Source organism: Cucumis melo, chromosome 9 (assembly GCF_025177605.1).
Source record: "Cucumis melo cultivar AY chromosome 9, USDA_Cmelo_AY_1.0, whole genome shotgun sequence".
Lineage (NCBI taxonomy): Eukaryota > Viridiplantae > Streptophyta > Magnoliopsida > Cucurbitales > Cucurbitaceae > Cucumis > Cucumis melo.
The window spans coordinates 25,004,918-25,029,379 of NC_066865.1; the positions used below are offsets into that span (position 1 = coordinate 25,004,918).

The 24,462-nt window shown below is 33.2% G+C and overlaps 5 protein-coding genes across 13 annotated transcripts; 2 read left to right on the plus strand and 3 right to left on the minus strand.

Annotated features, from left to right (window-relative positions):
• Positions 1 to 1,663: 1,663 nt before the first annotated feature.
• On the minus strand, positions 1,664 to 6,366 carry LOC103482966 (protein DEFECTIVE IN MERISTEM SILENCING 3). The gene is made up of 8 exons (XM_008439383.3): positions 6,043 to 6,366; positions 5,698 to 5,814; positions 5,404 to 5,518; positions 4,653 to 4,890; positions 4,159 to 4,350; positions 3,716 to 4,036; positions 3,023 to 3,248; positions 1,664 to 2,041 (listed from the first exon to the last, which is right to left on the minus strand). The coding sequence occupies exons 1-8, from the start codon at positions 6,064 to 6,066 to the stop codon at positions 2,000 to 2,002; spliced, it is 1,275 nt and encodes a 424-aa protein (XP_008437605.1). The 5' UTR covers positions 6,067 to 6,366; the 3' UTR covers positions 1,664 to 1,999.
• A 1,553-nt stretch (positions 6,367 to 7,919) lies between these two features.
• LOC103482968 (protein IQ-DOMAIN 21-like) lies at positions 7,920 to 10,421 on the plus strand. Its single transcript, XM_008439384.3, has 3 exons — positions 7,920 to 8,239; positions 8,690 to 8,962; positions 9,400 to 10,421. Exons 1-3 carry the CDS (start codon positions 8,144 to 8,146, stop codon positions 10,159 to 10,161), a joined length of 1,131 nt encoding a protein of 376 aa, XP_008437606.2. The 5' UTR covers positions 7,920 to 8,143; the 3' UTR covers positions 10,162 to 10,421.
• A 1,226-nt stretch (positions 10,422 to 11,647) lies between these two features.
• On the plus strand, positions 11,648 to 16,872 carry LOC103482969 (uncharacterized). Of its 2 annotated transcripts, none has more exons than XM_008439385.3 (2): positions 11,648 to 12,222; positions 13,520 to 13,824. In XM_008439385.3, the coding sequence occupies exons 1-2, from the start codon at positions 11,782 to 11,784 to the stop codon at positions 13,580 to 13,582; spliced, it is 504 nt and encodes a 167-aa protein (XP_008437607.2). In that variant the 5' UTR covers positions 11,648 to 11,781; the 3' UTR covers positions 13,583 to 13,824. The 2 variants fall into 2 exon arrangements, with proteins under 2 accessions (XP_008437607.2, XP_050945940.1); XM_051089983.1 differs by lacking the exon at positions 13,520 to 13,824 and adding an exon at positions 16,324 to 16,872 and having other exon boundaries at positions 11,658 to 12,222.
• On the minus strand, positions 15,280 to 19,492 carry LOC103482970 (uncharacterized). 5 transcript variants are annotated; one of them, XM_008439386.3, is made up of 11 exons: positions 19,223 to 19,490; positions 18,926 to 19,127; positions 18,747 to 18,829; positions 18,534 to 18,634; positions 18,093 to 18,188; positions 17,926 to 17,979; positions 16,374 to 16,522; positions 16,111 to 16,228; positions 15,920 to 16,007; positions 15,613 to 15,841; positions 15,280 to 15,523 (listed from the first exon to the last, which is right to left on the minus strand). In XM_008439386.3, exons 1-10 carry the CDS (start codon positions 19,341 to 19,343, stop codon positions 15,645 to 15,647), a joined length of 1,209 nt encoding a protein of 402 aa, XP_008437608.1. In that variant the 5' UTR covers positions 19,344 to 19,490; the 3' UTR covers positions 15,280 to 15,523; positions 15,613 to 15,644. The 5 variants fall into 5 exon arrangements, with proteins under 5 accessions (XP_008437608.1, XP_050945937.1, XP_050945936.1 ...); XM_051089980.1 differs by having other exon boundaries at positions 15,613 to 16,007; positions 19,223 to 19,492; XM_051089979.1 differs by having other exon boundaries at positions 15,280 to 16,007; positions 19,223 to 19,492.
• Positions 19,493 to 20,252: 760 nt separating this feature from the next.
• LOC103482971 (uncharacterized) lies at positions 20,253 to 23,715 on the minus strand. 4 transcript variants are annotated; one of them, XM_008439392.3, is made up of 4 exons: positions 23,386 to 23,590; positions 22,888 to 22,966; positions 21,552 to 22,440; positions 20,253 to 20,950 (listed from the first exon to the last, which is right to left on the minus strand). In XM_008439392.3, exons 3-4 carry the CDS (start codon positions 22,421 to 22,423, stop codon positions 20,488 to 20,490), a joined length of 1,335 nt encoding a protein of 444 aa, XP_008437614.2. In that variant the 5' UTR covers positions 22,424 to 22,440; positions 22,888 to 22,966; positions 23,386 to 23,590; the 3' UTR covers positions 20,253 to 20,487. The 4 variants fall into 4 exon arrangements, with proteins under 4 accessions (XP_008437614.2, XP_008437612.2, XP_008437611.2 ...); XM_008439390.3 differs by having other exon boundaries at positions 21,552 to 22,494; positions 23,386 to 23,589; XM_008439389.2 differs by lacking the exon at positions 22,888 to 22,966 and having other exon boundaries at positions 21,552 to 22,494; positions 23,386 to 23,715.
• Between the last annotated feature and the right edge of the window lie 747 nt (positions 23,716 to 24,462).

Genomic DNA, 24,462 nt, shown 5'->3' on the forward strand with positions numbered 1-24,462 from the left:
ATGGGACACGAAAAGCCTAAATCTGCACTATTACATATTATCTTTCCATTTAAAATTGAAAGAAAATGGTATTGATATTTTGTTTTTTTTAAAGAAATAAAAAAGAAGAAAAAGGCAAAATTCTTAAAATGACATTACAAGAAGTTGAAAATAATGAGCAGGTGACATATAATACATAGTGTATAATTAGCTCTATAAATCATTGTTAATGTGATGAGACGTTTTGAAAATGCATGTTGATTGAAAGTCCAACAGCCACAACACGTGGGTTAAAACCTAGCCATGCCTTTTTTTTTTTATTATTTTTTTTTATTTCACTTTCTTCGTATGGATTATATTCCAACCAAATCTATACAAATTTCATAATTTTATCATTTATTTACTACAACAATTTTAGAATAATTAAAACTCAAATATTCGTCTCTAATTACTAAGTTAAGCTTTTTTTCTTCTTTTTTTTTTTTTTATATAAATTTTACAATAAATTTGATTGTATTATTGACCCAAAATTAGAGCCTGGATTTACGATCCACATAATAGATAAAAAGAATTTTATATTTTCCTTCTTTTTTTTAAAAAAAAATAAAGATAATTCATTTTTTTTAAAAAAAGAATTAAGGTAAAATTTAAAACAATTTGTCTAAAATTTATTTGTTTATTGGAAGGGTTGGAGAAAAAAAAATTGATATCTAGAAGTAGGGACAAGATGTGGGTGGACATAAAGTTTTGAAAATGAAATTATGACGTATGCAAGGTCAGGTGAGCTCAAAGAATAATTTCATACAATATTCCTTTTCTACTTTGTGCATTTCCATGAAAATGATAAACTTTGAAATAGTGGAAAGAAGAAACATCAATCATTTTTCAACTATAGATTTTTCAAAAATAAACTTAACATTCTTAGTATGTTTAGACAATTTCATCACAATAATTTTATTTTAAAAACAAGTACTCATCGAAGTTCAAAAAATACTTCTAACAAATAATATTTAAATAAGACTCAAAATAAAAGTTGATTAATATTTAAATAAGACTAAACATGTAAAATGACACGAGTGGTAAATTTTCAAAAGTTGGGGGCTCTTCCATCCAAGTTTAAAAATCGTCACCTTTCCATATTGATTCTATTGCTCGTTGATCTTAAGCGAATTTAAATTTATCTACTACCGTGTATCAACGAGCACCGTGTAAACACATTGAATATCAAAGTAACATTATTTAAAAACGTTGAATCTCTTAAATATATTGTTTACCACCACGAGCACCATCTAACATCACCTCAAAGACACATTATTCAGAAACATTATTTTAAACCATAATTAAAAAAGAAAAAAACAAGTAAAATTAGAACGTTCCTAACTAATTTTTTCAAAATGAAAAAAGGAAAGTATGCAAAAACAACTGCCAAAGTAGAAAATTGAACCCTAAAACTTATAAAATATTCAAATTAGACTCCCGAACTTATCTAACAACAAAAGTGGTAACAATTAAATTTGAAGACTCAACATTTACTAGAGTAAAAGAGTAAGTTTAAGGAATATAATTACAACTTTCGACATATTTTAGGGTAGTTTTTGTAATATGCAAAAGAAGTAGATAAGAGATGGACAGAGCATATTTTAAAACCTTTTTTTTTTTTTTTAATTACTGAGATAAGACGAAGTGATCGATACAAACCGCCATCCCTTCTAGATTACTGCAAGGCAAGAGAGAACCATAGTCTCCACTATCAAGAACACAAGTGTCAATAAATTTAGATAGCAAGCACTGGAAGAAAAAAAATGCCTATTCCAGAGAGGAACTACAGATGCCATGTCATTCCACTGCCTATTCCATACCATTCCCCTGAGAACTTTCAGCTAAAACATAAGATATTTACCTCAAAAATGCAATAAGAAGCTTATACATTTTTGCAGAGTTAAATATTGCAGCTGACTGCTCTCACAGTAGTTCCTCCCCCAAGTTGTTCACTGGAAGACTAGGTTCTCTATTCCAAACTTCATCGTGGTGTCAACCTCTCTGGCTTGGCTGAGAGTTGTTGCTGTAATATTACACCATCAAAATAACATTCAGAGTATCATCAGTGTCGAACAAAGTTTGAAACTATGATCAGATTTCAAACATGCAGCCACACCATCCTGATATCTTAGATCTCCTAAAGCTTTGGATTTAATAACAGTAAATTTGACAGGTACATTCCCACATGTGAGCTCCAGTTAAAAGAGAATGGGGTACGAATCTATAGGCACCAAAGTTGATCTTTGGAAATGTCAGGTTATAAGATTGAATTTCCAGATCAAAATACAAATTTTCCGGCACAAAGGAATCACAATCGTTCAATCATAGAGATTTCAATGGCCACGAATGATTATACAAAGGAAACTGAATTGTGAATTGGCAGAACTGAAGGTCAAGTACATGAATTATTAGTAATAGGAAAAAAGAAATAGAATTCAATTCCGTGAACTATAAAATCCTAAGTCTAATGGTCTTCTTATGGATACCCTACCCCCTAGTCTAAATAAATTAATTCCAAAGGACTTTTAGTATACCCACTAATTCTAAGACCTCGTTTACAGGTATTGACGTTGCAAATCAAGAGATCATCAAGTAGGCAACTTTTCTTGGCTGAAACCTAGAGTAGTCCATGTCTATCCCTTACCTCTGGTCTTCCCTTGGAGGGAACCCAATATGCATTTTGGGATTGTCTAGGTATACTTGGACATTGTCAAGGCTAGAAAGGCAAAGTAGAATTTTCCTAGCTCAGCTTGGCTCATCAAATCTCCATATGAGCTTGTTTACAATTTTAGAAGTTTTTATCGTCAATATCTTTGGATATGTTTTTGTAAGCTCTTATGGGGCAAGGGATTCCCCTTCCACTGCCCTTTTTCTTAATGAAATTTAGAAGTAAAAAGAATATAAATGACATTAGATAAATGATTGAGTTCACAACTTCAATAAACTGCTACCTTTACTAAACAGAAAGGGTAGAAAGAGGGAGAAGAAGCAGAAGTGCTCTTACCTGAGCTGCATATGATGAGCTCTCAGTCAGAAACTTTAGAAACTCCGCCTTTTTCCTGTCAAAATTGACCTTCGTATTGTCCAGTAACGCTTGTTCTCTCCTTATATCTTCAATCATCTTTTCCTTTTTCCACTTGAGTTCTTTAATCTGCCTCTCAGATTCAATGTAATTTTCAGGCAGGCTTGATTTCATTGAGGCCTTTGGGAATCTCAACTGAACATCTTCCCTGTCATCAAACATGCAGAAAAAGTTGAGATTAGCACTAGGTGGATTCAAACCTCCCACCGCAAGATAGAAGATAATGTCAATTACCGCTGGACTAAGCTTGAGCACCATATAATATCTATTTTTTAATTGAACAAAAAAAAGTCCACAAGCCATAACAAATATCAAACTTTTGCTCCTGAAAACTGAAGGGCAACCCTAGCACATTGTTTCACAGGAGGTACTACTTTGGGAAAGGATGGACAACATTTCATGTTGGTTATTACCAATAGCATTTAAAAATGGAATTGTAATGTATTCCATAATTTACGAACAGGAGTAAGTCCATGGACCAACAAATATAAAGGCATCCAATTAGGTCAACTGACAAAAGGCAATTAACAAATAAAACGAAATTCATCTCTAAAGCACGATCAACTAAATAATTCAGACAAACTTGAAATAGAATATCGAAAGAGAGATTCATACTGATTGCCCAAGCAAAAAACACCAGTAGCCTTGATCATTCCTCCATCTAAAGATACTGCACCATCGCTAATGCAAGGGAGAGCTTGCAGCATGTCTGCTCTGGTTTTATATACTTGAAGACGAGAAAATAGAGAATAGAACAGGGTTTCCCTGAGACCATATCCATTGGCTGCGAGGCAAAACAAGTGTGTGCTATCAATATTGATCATGTTAACAGCAAAGCCTAGAAAGCCAGGTGGACACTCCCCATTAGGTAATCTTGGCTTTAGAAGGTCAAGCCTCCTTTGTGGATCATTGGCAATAAAGTCGCCAGCATATGGTCTGCCAAAAAAAAAATGTTAGAATTCTCATGGACTAAACCAAAGATCAATGAGACCTCCAAAGAAGATTTACAAGCTTAAAACTCCAGAATTTCAATCAGAGACAGCATATAAGATTAATGCCTCAAGTGTTCAAGACAAATTACGAGAAACCGGCCATCCAAGTTCCTTCCAATTGAAGCACCAAGACCATGAAGGCCAAGACTTTTGTTTATGCAACCTTCCTTGTCATATGTTTCTAGCACCTTCACTCCCTCATATGTTCTACAAACAATTGCCAGCATAGTTTCCATTCCCAAGTACTCAGAGAGCAATCTGCAATTGTTTTTTTAACAAATAGTGTACGTTTAGAATTATATACATCGTTTGTTTGATGATGTAAAAGGACTCTCTGATGATAAACAAGCAATTCATAACCAGAAGAACGAAATCACATGCTAAAACACTTTACCTCAATTCTGCTTTCATTAGAAAGAAAATTAAATGGTATAATACCCATATCCACTTTTAACTTCATTAGAACTCAATGAAAATTAAATGAATTGACTCACAACAAATTCCATATTCCCAAGTAGATGGAGGAAATAAAATAAAATAAAATTAAAAGTCAGTTGGACCTGCTAAGATTATCATCGTCAACTTTTCCAAGCCGAGCAACAATACCCAATACGTCCTTTGTCAACATGAGGTTGTAAGCCTGAAGACCATGATGTGTGCTCAATTTACATATAATGCTAGCAGCAGATTTCTCCTGCCGCATAATCTGTTCCATTGTTTCCTCATCATTTTGAGAATGGGAATGAACCTCGTTTTCCCCCACAGGTGTGCCAGAAGAATGATACTTGCCTAGAATAACTGAAAGGAAATTATAAGTGGATAAGAGATACTAAATGAAATAGGTAAAAGTCCAGACACAAATAGTCGAGAAAAACTTTACATGTCTAAAAATCTAATGTGAAAGAAAAATCACATGCATGCAAGAAATTTAAATGTATAATACATTTTGGTGGGTAACATAATATCAATATTAGATACAATGGGATTTCACCTCAAAACTAATTGACAGCGAGAGGAGTAGTACCCCATCCATCTTATGAAGGCGAGGTCCCTTGATTTTCCAATGCAGGATGCTCAATAATGAACCCCACAAACTTCAAACCATACATAAAAATATAACCAAAACTAATATATCTTTTTCTTCAAACCATAGATAAAAATATCACCAAAACTAATATATGTTTTTTTATGCAATGGTTGCCAAGACCAATCAAATTGATGGTAAATAACAAAGGATCGCAAGCACGCTAAATTGCCCACGTCTCTCAACTTTAGAATAAATTCAATTCCCAACAATTATAGATAAAATACCTTGCAAGTCGAGAATTGATTCATCTAATTTGTTTTTCTGAGTCTTAAGAAATTTAATGTTGTCTTCGTGCTGCTTTATTTTCATTCCAAACATGTGTAGATCCTCTTCAAGTTTCTGCAGGAACCAACCCAATTATACATGAGACTCGTAATACACTAGATAAGCATACACGAGGAAGCCACAGTCAACCAAGAGTCTAATACATTATTTATCTCTATACGACCGATATCTACTAAAACAAGCAAGACAAGAAATTGAAGGAGAAAAAGAAACCCAAATGAGTATGATGAAACCTTGGAATAGTTGAAGATGTATTCGGCATGTGGGTAGCTCCCATTTTTGTCACTTTGATCGACTTGAATATTCTGTGGAGAATCTTGGGCAGGCGATGACGGTATCCGAATAGCCAGCTGCCAGAAAGAGTAAAATTAGAAGGAAATGACGAAGAGAAATTCAGAAACAATCAAACCCAACAAGCTATCAACTCCAATTCACACGAGCAGCGCCGTTAATGAAAATGCAGGGGAAGGGGAAAAATCGACAAGACAGCAAGAAATTCTAGGTTTACGAGTAGAAAAGAAATTTTCATAAGAGATAATCAGAAAGCAAACAGATAAAAGAAAGGGAGAGAGAGATGCCTGCATATTGTTTTGGTGAAACATGGCCGGGGAGGTGAGATGAGAGGAGAATTGAAGAATGGAAGAATATGGCGGTGAGAATTAAGAGAAAGAAGTGTTGTTCGAGTGTGTTTTTCCTCCACCCACCGGCGACCGGCTTCCGGCAGCCAGTCTCCACCTGGTAGCTCCGGTCTGGTTGTGTCGCAGTCGAAGGTCAAAACGCCCAATTCGATTTGATGCCAATTCCTTTCTCACTCTCTTTCCCTCTTTGCTATTCTTTTCCTTTTCCCTTTGTCTTTTTTCTTTCCTTTACAAATTTTTAGTTCATATTTTTTTGTTCCAACTCAATCTCATAAAATAATTTCTTGTTTAAAAAGTTTTAAAAAGTCCTCGTATTTGGGCTTAGGCCCAAAAGTTGGGCTAAGTCCAGCCCAAACGCAAACCAAAATCACTAATTATAACAACCTTTCTATTTTTCACATTAATACTCTAATTAGCTCTTTTTTCAAAAATGTTTCTTCCAATTTACTTTTCAACTCTTCTTATCATTTAATTTTATATAATAAAATTTTAAATTAAATCAAGAATGGGCCAAGTAGTTTCAAATATATATATATATATATATATATATATTTATTTGATATATATTGCACTATATATTTGAATTTTTAGTAACTAAATCAAGATATATTTTTATAAAGATATCAAACAAAGACAATTTGTACAATATATCTCGTATATATTTAAAATATATGTAATGTATATTTCTACTTTTAATAGATTTGTAAATACACAACAAAAAAAAAATCTTACAGATTTAATTGCAATCGAAAGTAGTTGAGATATATTGTTTGTTAGTTAGGTAGCTAAACTCCAAATGCAACCATCCTCCACATTATCATTATTTCACCAATAAAATATTTTAATCAACAACTAATTATAAATCTTCGTTGGATGTAAAATAAAATTACTCATGTGATAAGTTTATCTCTCGTCAACAAAAATTTAGCTCAACTAACATTTAGGTGTATTAGTAGCACGAAGTTCGTGATTCGAATCTTCTTGTTCCCGATTGTTGTACTCAAATAAATATATAGATATAGATATTTTGAAGCAAACATGACTTAAACCACCTTTAAATCAATTTTGGGTTTGTAATTATTAAACTAATTGATAATGTGTTGGTAACTATTTTTTGTGGATAATAAAGAATGAGATGGGACCAATGAAAGATAGACCAACTCACAATTATATCATACATTGCTTTTGTGACCTAATTAGGTAGTGTTTGTGTCTTAAGCAAATGAATTATGAACATTTGAATTGCATTCTTTTGGGTGGGTATGCTATGGTTGGCTTTCGTGTTAATTTGGATTTTTAATTAATCTTAATATCATATTTGTATGTCTTCTAAACCCTTCTTAAAAAATAGGTCATTTCATGCGTGGAGAGAAAAAAAAAAAGACTAAGTCGTTGATTTTCATATAAAACATGTAAACCACCAATCATCACTGCCTCCATTAAATGTTTAAATTTCATCCCATGTTATTAAACTTAATAAAAACAAAGTAAAGTATGATAAGAAAAAGATCATCAAATACCTACCTAAGATGAACAAAGTTGAAGAGATTATATAACACATACATACACATAGAGATCAGATTGATGAAATGTTGAAATGTTTGTGATACCCATTAACCTAAACTAAAAAAGAATTCATTTATATTATTAGTTTTGTGAAAAAGAAGAAGAAAAAGAAAAGTGGGTGAGTTGATAGAGAAAGGGGAAGTGGGGGAAAGTGATTTTTCTTTTTATTGTAATTAGTTTGATTAAAGAAACCGCTCCCACTTGTGAAGACCATAAATAGAGAGAGTGTTATTGATTTTGGTAAATGGCATTGCCTTGCCGTTGCCGCTCACTCCATTAATTACTACTACTACTACTACTACTACTACTCCTCTTCTTCACATCACACAATATTCTCATCCTTTTCATCTCTTTATTTCCTTCCCCCACACAATAAATTAAAAAAAAAGAAAAGAAAGGAAAAGAAAAGAAAAGTAGTATTGTTATTAATTTATTGCTATTATTATTATTCCTAATCCCTAATCCCTAATCCCCAATGGGGAAGAAAGGAGGAGGCAGTTGGTTCTTTGCTGTGAGGAAGGCCTTCAAACCTTCTCCACCTCCCACCCTAATTCCTCCTCAATCTGCTAAGGTATATTTCTATTTCTTTCTCTTCTCCTCAATTTCAATTTATTTACTTCACACATACAAACAACACTGTAAAACTTCTTCTTCCTCCCCCTCCTACTTTCATCTCCGTTCCTTCTTCCATGACTTGAGCTTAGTAGCGTTTCTTTTTGTAATTTCAATAACCATAAAGACGTTTCATTTATTCTTTGTTTCAATCCGTTCGAAAAAATAAATACGAACAAGTGTATGTCCATTATGGTTAAGTTATGTTCCCTTTGTCATGTTTTCTTCTTTTATTTCATTGGACACATTTAGTTTAGTTTTAAGGAGTTTTTTCAATATGGTGGTGACTTATTAATAAAGTTTGAAATCAATTTTTAAATTTGGAGAGTGAACTAAAATTATTAGGAATTTTTGTAGGAGTTGGATAATAAAATTAGTCATTTAAACTAAGAAAAATAGCATTGTGCAGAAATGTGAAGAAGATGGTCCTGAAGTTGTGTCATTTAAGCATTTTTCAGCAGTCAAAAGCTCTTCTGAGAGCACCAATTCTACACCGTTAACAAATACTGATAGATCCAACCATGCCGTTGAGGTTGCTGCCGCCACTGCTGCAGCAGCCGAGGCTGCAGTGGTAGCAGCTCAAGCTGCAGCAAAGGTTGTTCGTTTGGCTGGATATAGCTCCTTATACTCCAAGGAAGAAAGAGCTGCAACTATTATTCAATCTTGGTATAGAGGTCACTTGGTAAATCATAATTAACTCTTTCATTAATTTCTTAGAATAGTTTCTTCCATTCTAAGAAATTAATCTCTCAACATCATTACCAACCAATTATTTAACTCATAAAACCTTTTACTTTGCTCCTTACCAAAGCATTTAAGTTGTGTTTTCTTATAGAAGATTCAAAATAACTTTCATCTTCCACCCGAAGTATATACGAGTATGAGTAACTTCTTTTCTCGTAATAATTAATTGTTACTTTTTAATCTCTTTTTCACCGACCAATTGAATCTTCATTTAATTTATATATCATTTTTTCTTTTTTGTAATTATGAATAATTTTCTTTTTAGGTGATCGGAAAATTTTAGAAATTATATCAAATTCATTGTTTGATAATTACTTTATACAAATAAATGAAAGTCATGAACCATACATTTTAATTAGCAATTTTCTTATGTAGGCTCGATGTGCCTTGCGTGCATTAAAAGGTTTGGTAAGGCTACAAGCATTGGTACGAGGCTACAACGTACGCAAACAAGCACAAATGACAATGCGATGCATGCAAGCTTTAGTTCGTGTCCAAACTCGAGTCCGAGCACGGAGGCTTCAACTGACACACGACAAGTTTCAAAGAAAAGTCGAGGAGTTGGAAGAAGAAGAAGATCGAGAAGAACAATTGAAACAGAAATATGAAAAATTGATGGTTTCCCAAAGAAGAAGTGAAATGGTAACACAAAATAGAGAGAGAAATAGAAAACATTCTTCAAAGAGAAACGAACCGGGTCAGTTTTATGAAGGCGGAAACCGGCGTACAACACAATGGGGTTGGAGTTCGCTGGACCGCTGGATGCCATCTCAACCTTCCCATGCTCACGACGACATGTCGGAGAAGACCGTGGAAATGAACTTGGACTCGGGCCAAGGCCGGGGCCAGGGCCAGGGCCATGTTCCGAGCTATATGGCCCAAACTAAATCGGCAAAGGCCAAGGCCCGGAATTCGAGTGCAGTTAAACAACTGAGCCCACTATTAAGCCCATCAACGAGGAAAAGTTGGGCTCCAGAGTCATCGAGTTCGACTGTTAACCAGGCCCAATATGGCCCAATAATCAAAAGTAATGGGAGAAATACCCAATTACATGGTAGTTGTATTACATGCCGCGGCCCAGATTACTATGGTGGTGAAGAGTGGACCTTCCCTCTTGGAGCCCATGGTTGGAGTTGAATTGGTAAAAGTAGGCCCATTAATAGGCCTATTCATATTTGTTTGCTCAATGTTTTTATTTATTTGGAGTGATTTCATAAAAATGTAACATAAAAATATAACACAGTGTTTTCTTGCACATCCTTACATGTTTGAGGTTGATAACATATTAATTAACTATCATCCTAAAATTACATAAATCTGTATCGCATCTCTGTAATAGCTAAACTCAAATTAATGATTTTTATGATGTGTATGAAATAAATTATTGTATAATCATCCATGGGTATGTTAAGTAACACTGAGAGATTCAGTTTATATAGCTTCTAGATTTGTTCATAGGACGTGTACAACATACCTATGGTCCAATAAACTCATGGAATATCTAATTAGTTTATCAAACAATTGGATTCCTAGAGAAGATGTATGGCTCAAACACTACTGTAAATATACTGTTATAATTATAGAAGGGAACTTGAGTATTGATCTCAAACTTTATGTATTCTTTCACTCTCGACCTTAAATATCAAAATAAGTGTAAAAAAGATTATTGTTTTTTTTTACTTTCCAAACCAATTTACTTATTGTGTCGGTAAGAGTTAAAAGTACATTTTTATTGTTTATATTTTGGTATATTGACAATATAGGTTGATATTTTAAGTAGTCAAAGTTTAATTAAAGAGGATATTTTTTTTAGAAGAGATTAAAATTAATTTTCTTAGGTAGAAATGAGTGTGTGTTTGGTTTGGGTTAGGCCATTTAGGTATCGGCAGCAAAAAGTGGAGAATGGAGAAGCTTTAGAATTGGAGAGGGTGTGATATTTCAAAAGAAGAAAAAGATGGACCCATAAATCTTCATTGAATTTAGGAAAAGATTTGTATTTTAGACAACCATCCATGAATTTCAAATTAATCCTTTTTCTTTTCAAGGGAAAAAGTTTTCAACTCAACCATTTATGAAAAGAATGAACAAAATAGTAAATAGATAAATGGGTAGGGGTAGGCCTTCCCTTTATTATTCTCCTCTACTCGGTGGTTGGTTGCCTTCTTTCATCACATTTTTTCAATGCCTCATTCTCATTTTTTTCAAAACAAAATATTTAAAAATCAATTAACTTTATTGTTACCTAACTAATAACGGTCACAAAATAACTTTGTTTTTCTTTTTACTTTTTTCTAAAAAAAAAGTTAAACTATTGTTTTTATTTTCGTGTACAACTAGCTAGTTGCAAAAACATAAAATGAGCATAAGATTTAATAATCGTAGAAGATTTGAAAAGATAAGAATTGATATACGATTCGAAAAAAGATTAGATTTTGTTATTAGATTGAAAATGTTGTTGTTCATTTTAGTTATATTCTACTAAGAAAAAAAGGACAGTAAGTCTTGTTTGAATGTTGATGTGAATTTAAGTTGAGAAAGAGAGGGAGAAAAGATAAAAAAATTTAATATATTTTTGTTTATATGGGGGGAGAGAATGAATGTATTGGGAATGACATATTTCTCACTCTCAAAATGTAATAAAGTCTCTCAACTAACTCCACCAAACATATAATATATATCTCTCACTCACTACGCCCTCACATCTATTTACTCATAATTACTACCAACCAAATCTTCCTTATTTTTCTCCCCACCCCCATGTGCTCGGAGCCGCCGCATACGACCCATCATCCCACCTCCACTCCCACGCTACCCCTGTCTTGGCTTCCAGTACTGGACTCCCCATGGATGCCAACGCCCCCGCGTTTAACTCTGGTCTCTGTCCCCTTTTTGTGGGAAGAGGCGCCCGGGAAGCCGAGGCCATCAACTGCATCAAAAGTCCTGTGGCAGGTTCCCGTAGTGGCCGGGAAGCTGCCTCCCCCACCACGGCTGTTGAAGAACGAGGTGAAACAAAGCAATAATCTACCGTCGCCAACGACGGTTCTAGACGGAGATGAAAGAGGTGGGATGGTGGGATCAAAGAGATGGGGTTCTTTTAGGATGTGTGAGAACAACGGCGGTGGAAGCGGGAGGTTTAGAAGGGGAAGATCAGCTTCATCTTTGTCACTTTCATCATATGCAACATCATCGCACTTCTTGGTAACTCCAAATCTCTCTCTCTTTTTTTTTTTTTTTTTTTTTTTTTTTTTTTTTTTTACTTACTATTATTATTATAATTATCACTTTTTAAGATGTGTGAATAAAAATGTTAAATATTATGGTTTTGGTTTTGCTGAATAATCTATCACAATATAGTTTCAATTTTTTAAAAGGTAATTTGTAGTTTAATTCTTGGTTTTTCGAAATCTGTAATTTCATTTTTGTTGCTTATATATATCTTGATTTATATATATATATATATATATATATATATATAATATGTCACTCAAATGCCATCAAATATTTGAGGAATTAGTAATCAAATTAACAAAATTTATTAGCCAACTTTAATCATAACTCAACTAGAATCTAATTTAAGAGTTTCAAATCTCTCCTCCTATGTGTCATTGAATGACAATAATAACCCACAACAACAAACAAAATTTATCTATCCCAAATTAGATATATATCTATAATTCTACACACATCTCTAAATACATTAATAAAATGATACTCCAAAGATACATCAAATTTCTATAAAATGAACCCTTAATTACAAATCTCTAAAATACATTTGTGGTGAATTTAAGAAATAAATAGAAAGAGGGTTAAGTTTAAATTTAGTTCAAAGATTAATATATTTTGGTGAATGACATCCATGTTATTTATTGTTTAACATTTTCTTTAACTCTCTCATTTTAATATTTAAACTTTATATAAAATATAATCATAGTTTTCATAGTTGAAAGACAGAAAATTTTTGTGGAGATTTTATATGTGGAAAAGAGTCGAAACCACAAAATATAAAGTCAAAATAACTATAGATATATAGTAATTTGTGTATAATGAGATGATGTTGGTTGATGGAGAGTTAATTATAGGATCAATTATTTTAAGGCACTAGTTTACATATTATAAAGAGACTTAGATTTAATTTATGCTAAAGACAAAAGTAAAATAATATAATAAGTAGCTAGAAATTTGTTTATGACGACCCACCCACCACTAAACTTTTGACAATGAGAGAATGATATATACACACAATATTTTCTTTAAAGTAAAAGATGTGTTAAAAAAATTTATTTAATTAGGTCACAATGTGGTGAATAAAATAATTGAACCAAACTGATATATTGTGTTTGGTATGGAGAAACATGTGTTAGAAATTACTAGTAGCATAATCATATAGTTAGTTATAGAATTATACTTTGTTTATCTCTAGGCCTTTTTTTTTTTTTTTTTTTTGTTTATAGTTTCAACCCATTTTTTGTGTCTACACCAATATATATTATTGCAGGTGAATATCTATGAAAGCTTTAAACAGGTCCTCCCATGGAGAAGAAGAACAAGAACAAGATAGTTAGTAATTGACCAAAAGAAAGAAACCAAAAAAAGCCTTCAATTTGCATATGCTTTTAAGTCTATATAAATTAGAGAACTGATCACTCCCAAGTTCAAGAATTGTATATATTATATATAAGAAAGATATTTGAGGCATTTGATTTAATATATATATATATATATATATATATAACTATAAAGACATATTATTTTACCTTTGTATTTTGAAAAATTGAATGTAAGTCTCTATGGATTTATGAAGGAAGGATCTTCTAAATCAACGATCACTTATTTAAATTGATAGAAGAAGGTAAGATATGAGAGATATGAGAGTTGAGTGAGAAAGAAAGAGAGCAATGTATTAAGAAAACACACCTATAATTAAGAGTTTAAACACAGTGGTAATTGGAAATAAAAGGTTAATATCAATTCATATGTATGGAAGTTAAATAGGAATCATATAATATATAATATTGAGTGAGAAAGAAAGAGAGGGATGTAATTTGTTTGAGTCATGGAGGTGAGTGATTGAAAATTTTAATTAAAAGGAAAAGAAAAGAAAAAGCATATATGATGAGTCATATGTGTGGTTGTATTGGTAAAGGCATATTGGGATATTCCAAAAGCATATAATACAATAAATTTATGAATTGATATATCTTTAAAAAGAGCCTATGCTGGTTTGGTTTGTTGTATTGTATTCTTCTTTAACCTTTTTAGTTTCCTTTCTTATGAAGAAAAGAGGCAGCTTATGAACACCAATTTCCAGGCACCTATCCCCTCTCTCTCTCTCTCTCTCTCTCTCTCTCCTTTTCCTTTTTGATTTTTGTGTTTACCAATTTCTTAAATGGATTTTGCTGCTTATTTCCTTTTTCTTGTCTTGTTTTCTTGATCACTTCTCTTCCCAGTTTTGTTTTTTTTCTTTCCTTTTCTTGCATAAACTATGGTTCATTACAATCCTTGCTTTGAAACACAATAATAGTGTTCTTAATAAGCGCACACACACACACATATAGATATTGTGCAAAAATTGTAATTCATTTAGCTATTATATATATAAGTTTAGGTTTGTTTGGTAACTCTTTATACATTTTTTTCTTGTTATATGTGGCTAAATATGTTTCCAAAATCCAAACAAAGTTTTTAAAAACTAATTTTGTGGTTTCTCAAATTTAATAAGACTTTTACGCTTCTTTGAGAAATAACATAAGAAATGAGATCCTAATGCTTAGTTTTTAATGTTCAGCAGCAAATTTGTTGAATTACTAATGGATCTTCCAACACTCTCTTTTTATCCGTATGTTTTATTGTTATTTTTAAGAAACAGGGTGAGTCAATACAATATGAGAAAAATAATATTGTGTGGTAGTTTCAATCTGATTTGATATTTAGTGTAATGTAATTTGTTGTTTAGACACGAAAGTAATGTTTAAATCGTTTCCGTAAGATAAGTATATTCTTGAGAAGTGCTTGTGCATATATGAATTCTGTTTTGTGCATTTTTTTTCTTTAGAAAGTCTTCATCCTTCTATAAGTTATTGTAGAATTAATGATAAAAAGATATACTACTTTTTTTATTTGTATTTAACCAAAAAAAAAAAAAAGAAAAAAAAAGAAAGAAATAATGACATAGATGGTGAATTTTCAATAATATAATTTTTTAAAAAAGCATAATACAATTCATAATATAAAACTTAAGTCAAGAATGATAAGTAGTTAAGTACATAATATAAACATCTTTTATATAGATTATAAAGAAAGGGTATATATAATTAACAGTTCCAATGTGTTATATTACAATTTACTCAATAGGGAAGTATCAGCTTTTAACAATTGGCCTTACGCTGATTTCCCTCTCTTTTGTTGAACTTAGAAGTTCTCAACATTAGAAGAGAACTCATTCCCCAACTTCACTTTGACGATTGGACCATTACTCATCACATAGCAAAATTGAAAGACTCTGCAACAAAGTTGAAGCAAAAACCAACTTTTAAACTTCTCTCTTTTAGTTTGAGTTCAATGAAAGTAGAGGATATTCAGATAACTCACCTGTAAAAATTTGGGGTCTTTGGAATGTTTGTTCATGTAAGGGAGGCTCCAACTCGGGTTGGTTTCAAACTTTTGATGGTGTTTCGGAGATACCCGAAAACCAAAAGAATCAGACCAAAGAAATACAAGAAGAAAAGATGGAGTTTCTCTAACAAGAAAGGTTGGGAGGAGATACTGCTTCCTCCTTCAGTCTTCATTGTTACAAAAGCCATTCTCTCCTCCATCCACCCTGTTAGGAAGAAAGTATTTTTCAGCATTTCCAAAGAACCAAAGAGAAACAGAGGAGTATTGAGAGAAAAACGCTTACATGAGCTTTTCTTTGGCAAGTTTGTCCAATCATGTGGACTCATCTTTGTTTCTGAGGCTCTGATTAAGTCAAGAAGAGCTTGATTTACCTAAATTTTCGTAGAAAACAAACTTATCTTATCAGTTTCTGTTGTCAACTCGACATAGTGAAAAACAATATCTAGATTGATTGTGGTGGAAAAAAAAATACACCTCTTCGGTTCTCTCTCGACTGACTAGATGACCTCCATGGAGATCTACCATTCTAGCAACAGGATACAGCTTTTCGGCAAGTCTTCTAGCATAGTACATCTGAGCAATAACATCGTGCCTGGCCGTTGTAAACAAATCAGTCATCAATCAACGACAAAGTAAAAGTATCTTTATGTGATATATGGTAGGTGAAACAAATTTGTTTATTTGCAGATTTGGATGCCAGTCATCATTTCATACTATTACCAGGAGTGATTTGTTACCTGCCATGAATGACTGATACCAGAAATCCAGCAGACTGAAGGCATTCAATGTCTTTTCTTGTCACTTTATGCGTCCAGCATGCATTGACTTGACCCGCAAAACCATCATTAGATTGCATTCCCGTTGCTGATATACCTTCAACATATTCCTGCAAATAATTGCTTCAAGTTGAATATGACACAATCTAAAGTATTTATTTATCTGTGTGCATATGTTATGCTATAAACTAGAGAAAAAGTTAACTGCTCAACGGTTGGACCCCACCCCTCTTCTTCGAGATCAAAGGTTCAAATATCCACCCGAATCTGATTAGTGAAGGATTTTGGGAAAAACTAAAATTCTAATGATAGAGATACATTAGAATTTGATAGAGATACAGTGAACAATCAACAAATGGATGGTAGCGTAGACAACTCTAGACAACGGTAACCACTTGGTTTATGGTTTTTAGTTTTTGAAAATTAAATATATAAATTTCTTGCTTTGTTGTCTACTTTACCAATGTTTTCCATGTTAAATTTCGAAAACTAAAAAAGTAGTTTTTGTTTTTGAAATTCTGGTAAGACTTCAATAAACTCTTATATTTAAAAAAAAGAGGCAAACCATTGTAAGAAAATGAGAGGAAACGAGCTTACTTTCCAAAAATCAAGTAGTTACCAGAGAGGGCCTAAGATGTCTCTCAATATGAGTGCATGGTTTCAACAAAACTCATTCATTACGGCAGAAACCTATCTCCACATACTTATGTTTACACATACTAATTTAAATGCCATTTAATGACTTTGGAAAATCTCAAAAACTATTAACTAGCTATATGGGACAGGATTATTTATACTCAGAGTTGAGTCTCAAGAGCATAACTACCAATGCAGTGCCAAATAACTTGAATTACGAGAAGAAGGTGGATCTTTCTCAAACAGGTTTCGTTACAACTGACATCAGTTTTTGGTTTAACTTGTTACTTTTCGTTAAAGCTATTTTCATAAGGAAGTGCAAAAGAAGTTTGTTTTGGGAGCGATCAGGATGCTTACTCCTTTTCCTTCATGGTTAGCTTCCATAAGCAGCGGCCATTGCTCAAAACATTTGGCTCTTTGTTAGTTAATAACTTAATATCATGGTTTACTTTCAAGTAAGACTAAAATCTTCAAAACAGTTGTATAAGCCTTTGTATTTCTATGTACGTAGTTATAGATCTGAATAGTTGAAAAGTATGTTTATCTTTGAGATGGGATGTTGTACAATTCCAAGCAATCTTAAAGACTTGAATTTAAAGCAACTAGTGATGGTAGAATTAACTGGTTGACAGAGAAAAATACAACTCAACATGTTAGTGTAGCTACATTTCAGACCAGTTTAAGCTCCATTAGTAAGCTTCTGAAGCCATAGAAATGACTAACTTATTGTTTCTATTTTCATTTTTTGGGAGGTCTCGGGAGGAGAGGGTGGTTTGAAAAGAGGGAGAAGTAATGGGGTAGTTTAATGAAAAGATAGGAGAGCCAGAATCCAACTGAGTCTACGAAAGCCAGTTAAGGATCCATCCATCATACATACCCGATATAATAATGTTCTTCTTTTTTCAAATCCAACATACTCTTCAAGATATTCCTGCACCATAAGATACAATAACATTTCTCATGAGAATATTCAGTGTACGTGTTTCAATTCACAGGGTGTCGAAGATAACATAAGATAGCGTCAAGACTCAAGATTAACTTTACCTTTGAATAGTGGGTATCTAAATCAACACTGGCCCTTTGTTCAGGAGTCTTCGCCTTCATGAATCTGACTGCAATATCAAACGTTTGCCTATCAAGCTACAAGAATGAGTGAGAAGAAAGGCATCAGCATTATACCTTAAGAAACAGCTCAACCACGACTGAGTTCAACCAATGACCTTTTATATTAATTCGTGGTCTAAGCCTCATCTTCACCAACTTAGAACTAGTAGTAATTTATTATCTTTTTTATGTTCAATAAAATAGATAGACCCTAAAACGAATGAAAAACATGCTAGCAGCAATACGATATTTCTCTGAAGATGATATAACATTTAAACAGCTCAGAGTGCCAGCACTAAATATATTTTTTTAATAGAAACAACTGCTTTCATTAAGAAAAAAAATGAAAGAATACAAGCACTAAATATTTTATTCAGATACCTTGGGGCAACATTGAAAACCTCCACCAGTTACATTAAGCATGGCCAGTGACTTGACTCTTTCAGGCGCCATAGCTGCTAATTTGCAAGCTATCATACCTCCTATTTGATAACCAGACGCCATGTGAGAATAAAGAACTGATTACTACAAGAAGGTAATGCTTTTACTGATTCTTGTTCAGAAGTCCTTTAGCAGAGTTAAGAACTCACTCACCCATGGAATGACCAAAAATATGAGCCTTTTCCCACCCCAAATGATCCAATAAGGCAATGGCATCCTTGGCCATTATATTTGTTCTGCACAACCAAGATAGGAAAAACAGATTACAAACTAATTTATAAGAGATATAGAGAAAAGTGATTTACAAACAAATGAATGTGGGTGGAACTCACGTATATTCAGATTTTTTGGTGGGGACGGAGCTCCTACCCATTCCCCGATTATCAAATGCACAAACCTCAATCCCACCACCATCCTGGAAGGTGGGTTCTGCGCTGACATGGGAAGCATTCCGATCGTCGTCGTCATTGGAAATATCGGTCCCCGTGAGCCCTTTGATTTGGGGGCCCCATGAATCGTGGGTTCCGGCCAATCCTACCCATCATCGAGTCATCCATATAAGAACCATCAGAATCGAATACCAAAAAAGGAAAAGTGAAAAGGGAAAACACAGAAAACCTTGAAGAGACCTATGATAAGGAGGACCTTGGTGGAGCCGCGTCCGAAAGTTCTGTAGAAAATTTTGATTGCTGAGTTGATTTTGACGTCCTCCGCAGCGGTGGAGCTGGTATTAACCTCGATGAAGGGCATGTTTTCAAGCTGAAGAAGACGAAGGAGATTTTAATGGGTATTCGTGAATTGGGGATTTTGGGAATTGGATTTTGATAGAGAAAAAGGGTATTGAGTGGTTGGCGCCAACACGAGGCAGATACATATTGAACAACATTGTCGGTAATCAAACAAAAGTCAAACCCAGATTGCCGCACCTTTAATTCCACTTATTATTATTTTTTTATTATTACTAAACATGTTTCAAATATAGCAAAAATAAAAACTAAATCTCTATAATTAAAAATACTACAAAAGCTATCAAATTTTTAGTCTTTTTTTTTTTTTTTTCTTTTTGCCATCTACCACCATCTTTCATTATTATTTGCTTAAAAATAATATTTTGCTCTCCATCTTTTAAATCTGTGTAATTTGTTCAATAGAGTAATGTATTCTTCTGAGTATAAATGAGAGAATTTGAATATAAAATCTTTTGGTTTTCATCACATACGTGTTAATTGAGGTTAATTTTAGAGATTTAAATGTCCAGCCTATTTATCAAAACTTAAATTTGACATTTTAAAATTAAATTTTATCAAAATTGATTAAATGAAAATAATAATCATTTTCATGAAAAAACATAATATTGTAATATATTTTTAAAATTTAGGGTGAAACAGCTAATGAAAAAAAGGCATATTTAGAATGTGTTTTTTTTCTCTTCTAAAAAAATGTATCTAATCCCTTGGTCACAACTGAACAAGGTAGGAAAGATATCTCACTTAGTAAATGCCAAATGGAGAAAAGAAAAGCAGTTAGAAAGAAGACTAAACAGCTGAAATAAGTATGTTACTGCCTCCTGATTACAAGATGCACAAATTCTATCCATTGAGCAAGATGGGTCATATTCAACTTTTCAGACACAAGAGAGTTTGAAGGAGACAATAACTCTGAGGCAAAACCTGTCTAAACACCATTTTGGAACATAACTTTTACATGTATTTTGTATACAAATCATAGTTTTACCAAGAGTTGGTGAAGTATAAACACATACAAAGGCTCTACATATTTACAAGAGTTTGATTTTGTGAAGTGAAAAGATGATGTTATCCTTGCCTTGGCCCCTTGACCAGGGAATCCAAAGTGAAACACAGAATGAACCTGCTAGTTTGAGATGTTCACCAACTCAAAACATAGGAACCAACCAACCTGTAGTCCATCCGAGGAGCAAACTGGCACCGGCAAGACTCAGTCCCACGGCAAAAGCAATGTTTGTAAATTTAAGATGGTCTTGGTCCCTTTTCTTCCTTCTGTTTCTAGGTTTATTGAACTGATTGTCTTTACAAGGGTCCCAAGGCAAGGCATCTGAGAACAGACCAGTGATTGGTTGATCTTTGTTCCTAAGTTGAAGGCAAATGTTCTGTAATTGCAGTAACTGTAACCACTGCTTATAAGCAAAAAGTTGGGTGGCTTGTCTGAGAAAGAGTGCGACAATGTGCTTCTTCTCTGTATCTGCTTCTTGTGCCGCTTTCTCAGCCTCCCTTGCTCGAGTTTGTGAATGGCATAGTGCTTCCAACAATTGTGCTTTGCTAGAATTCAGATTTGAAATAATACTCGAGTTGTTTTCTTCATTATCAGTTCTGCTAATGCTGTTATTACAGAATACAGATAGATATCTTTTTATGGCTTATAATCAACCAAACTTATCAAACAACACGACTGATAAACAAAGAGAATAGGAAGTAGGAGAATAGGAGAGCAACCACATTCGTAAAGAGAAAAAGGATAATGGAGATACTGCAAGGAGAAACAGACAAATTGACCTTACAGCTTAAGGGAGCGTGTTCCATATAACTAATGACTTAGAATACTCGCAGACAGAATATTTCATGGTTTTGATTTTCCTCTATGTTAATCTATATGAATTTTTGAGATCTCAATTGTTACACTCTCTCTTGGCTTTGCAGTAGTGGATACCCTAGCATATCAACACAAAGTTGCATCGTTTGACACATGATTTTTACTGTTCTTTCTTTCACACGGTTCATATCCAAATAATAATCACCACCACGTTATCCAACCACAACTATTGATTCATTCCATCTAAACTTCAAAATCTTAGATTCCATTTTCAAAGAAATAGAAGGCTAAAAAGGATGGTAGAAAGCTTTCCAATGGTAAAACAGAATTCTTAAAATCATACGATTAAATAGACAATTTAAATATGCAGAATTTGTACTCGAACAATACCTGAAATGATCTTGATGACGCAGCGAGTGACCTATAGTACCAACAATGAACTGTCTCTCACCCATGCCACCTGAGGGACGTATGTCTCTGTTAGATCCATCCAAACTAGAGAATTGCATCTCAGTAAACGGTGAATTGAGAAAGCAATCTTGATCAAAACACTCAAAACAGGTTGATTCATTTTTGCTTTGGTGTTTGGTTCGTGGTTGAGGAAGATCACAATTTTCCACGTTTTCAAGTGATTTCCTAGCAACCAAGGAAGCTAACTCATCTTTACTAGCAGAACGCCACCATGGCTTAGTCTTCTCAATTCCAATCCAATGCGACTCCAAATCAAGAGAAACCTTCTCTCCCCGCCCAGAGATCTGATTGTCTAAATTGTGCAAGTCTGTAAAATGATCCTCTATGTAATGGAACTCATCAATGCAGTCTGTTTTCTTAGTCATGTTTACAGATTCATTGTTACTCACAGCCTCAGTGGAAACATAACTCTTGCAAACTTGATGTTCAAGTTCTTCTATGTTTTGATGCCCCTCATCAGATACAGTTGCTTTACTTGCAATCCGGACACTTGAATTATCCACTCCAGCCTGCAAAGTTTTTGCCCATCCTACTGCAAAACCCTCTTGGTGCTGAAAATCGGGTTGCTTATATGACTTCAACTCACTGTCAACTGTGTGATAAGATGTTGGGATATGAGCAGGTTTGGATGGAGAATTATACCCATGTGGTCTACGATCAGATGCAGCATTACGTTCTGAATTTAAGGAAAACAATGGAGTTGAAAATAATTTTGAATCTCTGTAGCCATCATCTCGGGCAGTGAAGTGGTTTTCCAAATGCTTTCGTGGATTTGCTTCTGCTGTAGCCATTACTCAAACATCCAGGACTGGTATTGTACAGATGAAAGACAACTAGTAGTTAGACATTAAATTCAATACCCCTGCAAAAGCAATAATCATGTATTAATCAGATGGCCAAAACTAGGCTTTCTAGCTCATGTAATGAAATGTCCCCACCCAGAACTCCATAGCAAGCACTTGAACAAAAAGATGGGAAAACTCTAAATGGTTTTGAACTGATTCTTTTTACCCCTTTCAAGAATTTAAGACCATCCTTTTGCACAACATTTTTCTCATGTCCGTAGTGTAATAGTTCCGAAAGCAAATTCTAGCTAAAGAGAACCTTATCAACAGATGACAAGAATATGATCACAGTGTCTAAGCAGTAAGCAGCTAACTTATCGGACGAGTGTGCTGTGGTGAAAAAACAATTTCAGTTCATTCCTGGCACTGTTTGGAATATTTGAAAGAAATGCACAACTAAAAAATCAAACCTCAGTGGTCCAAAATACGGTCTTTCACTTCATGAACCTCGAAAAGGGCTAAGACCAAGGAAACTGATTTGCTTTATAGCTTTAACCGCATGTTTATATGAATTGGAAGAAAAAAATGAGTATGATTAATCCGAGCAAAAGGATATCAATCAAGAAACAGATGATTCTGAAAATGGGTATCCAATACCACTACGAAACGATCAGAACAACAACACGAAGGGAATTCGAAATAACTTGATCTGATTGTAAACAACCCCAAATAACAAGAAGAGAGAATCAAAAAAAAAAAAAAAAAAAAAAGAAGGCAAAATTCAGACGTATTCCCAGATGAGGAGCAACACCCAGTTTTCAAATTTAAACCTAAAAATCGAAAGTCTACCCAGAAGATGAAGTGAGCAAGTAAATAAACTTCGCCCAGCAAAGGCGATCAAAAGATTCTAAATAGAAAGTTTAGATGCAAAATCAAGAAGAAAAAGTACATAAGAGGGAGAAGATTACCGTGGAAAAGAAGAAAAACGTTTGAGAGGGAGAAAATGGCGGAGACGTGAAAGGAAAACTGAGAGGAAAATGAATTTTATTGTTGGAATCGTAGGGATTACATTAGAATTTAGAAGAACTACTAACATGCCATTACAGCTATGTCAACTGTGAAGGTTATATTCAGAATTTCAAAAGTATACTTCTTTAAAAGCAAATTCTAATGAAAAAAATGATAAACAACAAATGAGGAAGAAAGCCAAACCCCACACTTAGTAAAACATTATAGGTAACATAAAGAAATATAGATTTTTAATTTTGGTTGTGTCTGCAAATGGATTGCTTGTGAAAACAGAGTATTGTATTTTCTTTTGAAACACCTTTACGTAAAAATTGTTTAAATGGAAATTCCTAAAAAAGATCAAAATATCAATTATTAAACACCATAAATTAATAGTTTCAAATTTTCCTTTAATACATCTCTATATTAGACGATGATTACGCTGAATTTGTAACTTAAAAAAAAAAAAAAAAACATAGAATAATGCACCATATAAAAATATTAAATTTTAAAGGGTTATTTGATACAAATTTGAAAGGTATGTTACCTTAAATACTCTTTTGAGATAAGAAAAATAAAAAATTTAATGCACCTAAATAATACAAAATAAAAAAAAAAATTGATGGCTAAACTTAGTAATTTAAACTAAAAAGTTTAAAAGTTGTGAAATAAAGAAATAGTTGAAATTTATTGACAAGTTAATGTATTGTATCGTTATCTTTTTGTTCTTGGAAATATTTTGTTTTACAATTTAATTCGTCAATGAATTGCTTGTTGTTACGTTCGAGTGTATTTGGCAGAAAGTTCGCAAGTTTCAATGAATTAATGTTTTAAACTAATACCTTGCAAAGACTTGAAAGAAATAAGAATTTGGTAACATAACACTAACTTTTCTTAATATGAGAAATATAATATTTGAAAGTAACAGATTAAAAATATAATTGATGTGACAAAATTATATATTTATGAAAGAGTGGCAATCTTTGGTAGGCGTTGAATATGGAGTATTTTGTCACCCTAAGATTCTTAGGCAACCA

Coding starts and splice junctions, on each gene's coding strand:
- LOC103482966 (XM_008439383.3), bottom strand. CDS start 6,066: ATGTTTCACCAAAACAATATGCAG. Junction 5,815..6,042: donor TTCACCAAAACAATATGCAG/GCATCTCTCTCT, acceptor TCTTTCTGGCAG/CTGGCTATTCGGATACCGTC. Junction 3,249..3,715: donor GTTTTTTGCTTGGGCAATCA/GTATGAATCTCT, acceptor GTTTGATGACAG/GGAAGATGTTCAGTTGAGAT.
- LOC103482968 (XM_008439384.3), top strand. CDS start 8,144: ATGGGGAAGAAAGGAGGAGGCAGTTGGTTCTTTGCTGTGAGGAAGGCC. Junction 8,240..8,689: donor TTCCTCCTCAATCTGCTAAG/GTATATTTCTAT, acceptor AGCATTGTGCAG/AAATGTGAAGAAGATGGTCC. Junction 8,963..9,399: donor CTTGGTATAGAGGTCACTTG/GTAAATCATAAT, acceptor TTTCTTATGTAG/GCTCGATGTGCCTTGCGTGC.
- LOC103482969 (XM_008439385.3), top strand. CDS start 11,782: ATGTGCTCGGAGCCGCCGCATACGACCCATCATCCCACCTCCACTCCC. Junction 12,223..13,519: donor CAACATCATCGCACTTCTTG/GTAACTCCAAAT, acceptor ATATTATTGCAG/GTGAATATCTATGAAAGCTT.
- LOC103482970 (XM_051089980.1), bottom strand. CDS start 19,343: ATGCCCTTCATCGAGGTTAATACCAGCTCCACCGCTGCGGAGGACGTC. Junction 18,635..18,746: donor TATTTTTGGTCATTCCATGG/GTGAGTGAGTTC, acceptor GTTATCAAATAG/GAGGTATGATAGCTTGCAAA. Junction 18,189..18,533: donor GTTTTCAATGTTGCCCCAAG/GTATCTGAATAA, acceptor TCATTCTTGTAG/CTTGATAGGCAAACGTTTGA.
- LOC103482971 (XM_008439389.2), bottom strand. CDS start 22,423: ATGGCTACAGCAGAAGCAAATCCACGAAAGCATTTGGAAAACCACTTC. Junction 20,951..21,551: donor CGTCATCAAGATCATTTCAG/GTATTGTTCGAG, acceptor CTGTAATAACAG/CATTAGCAGAACTGATAATG.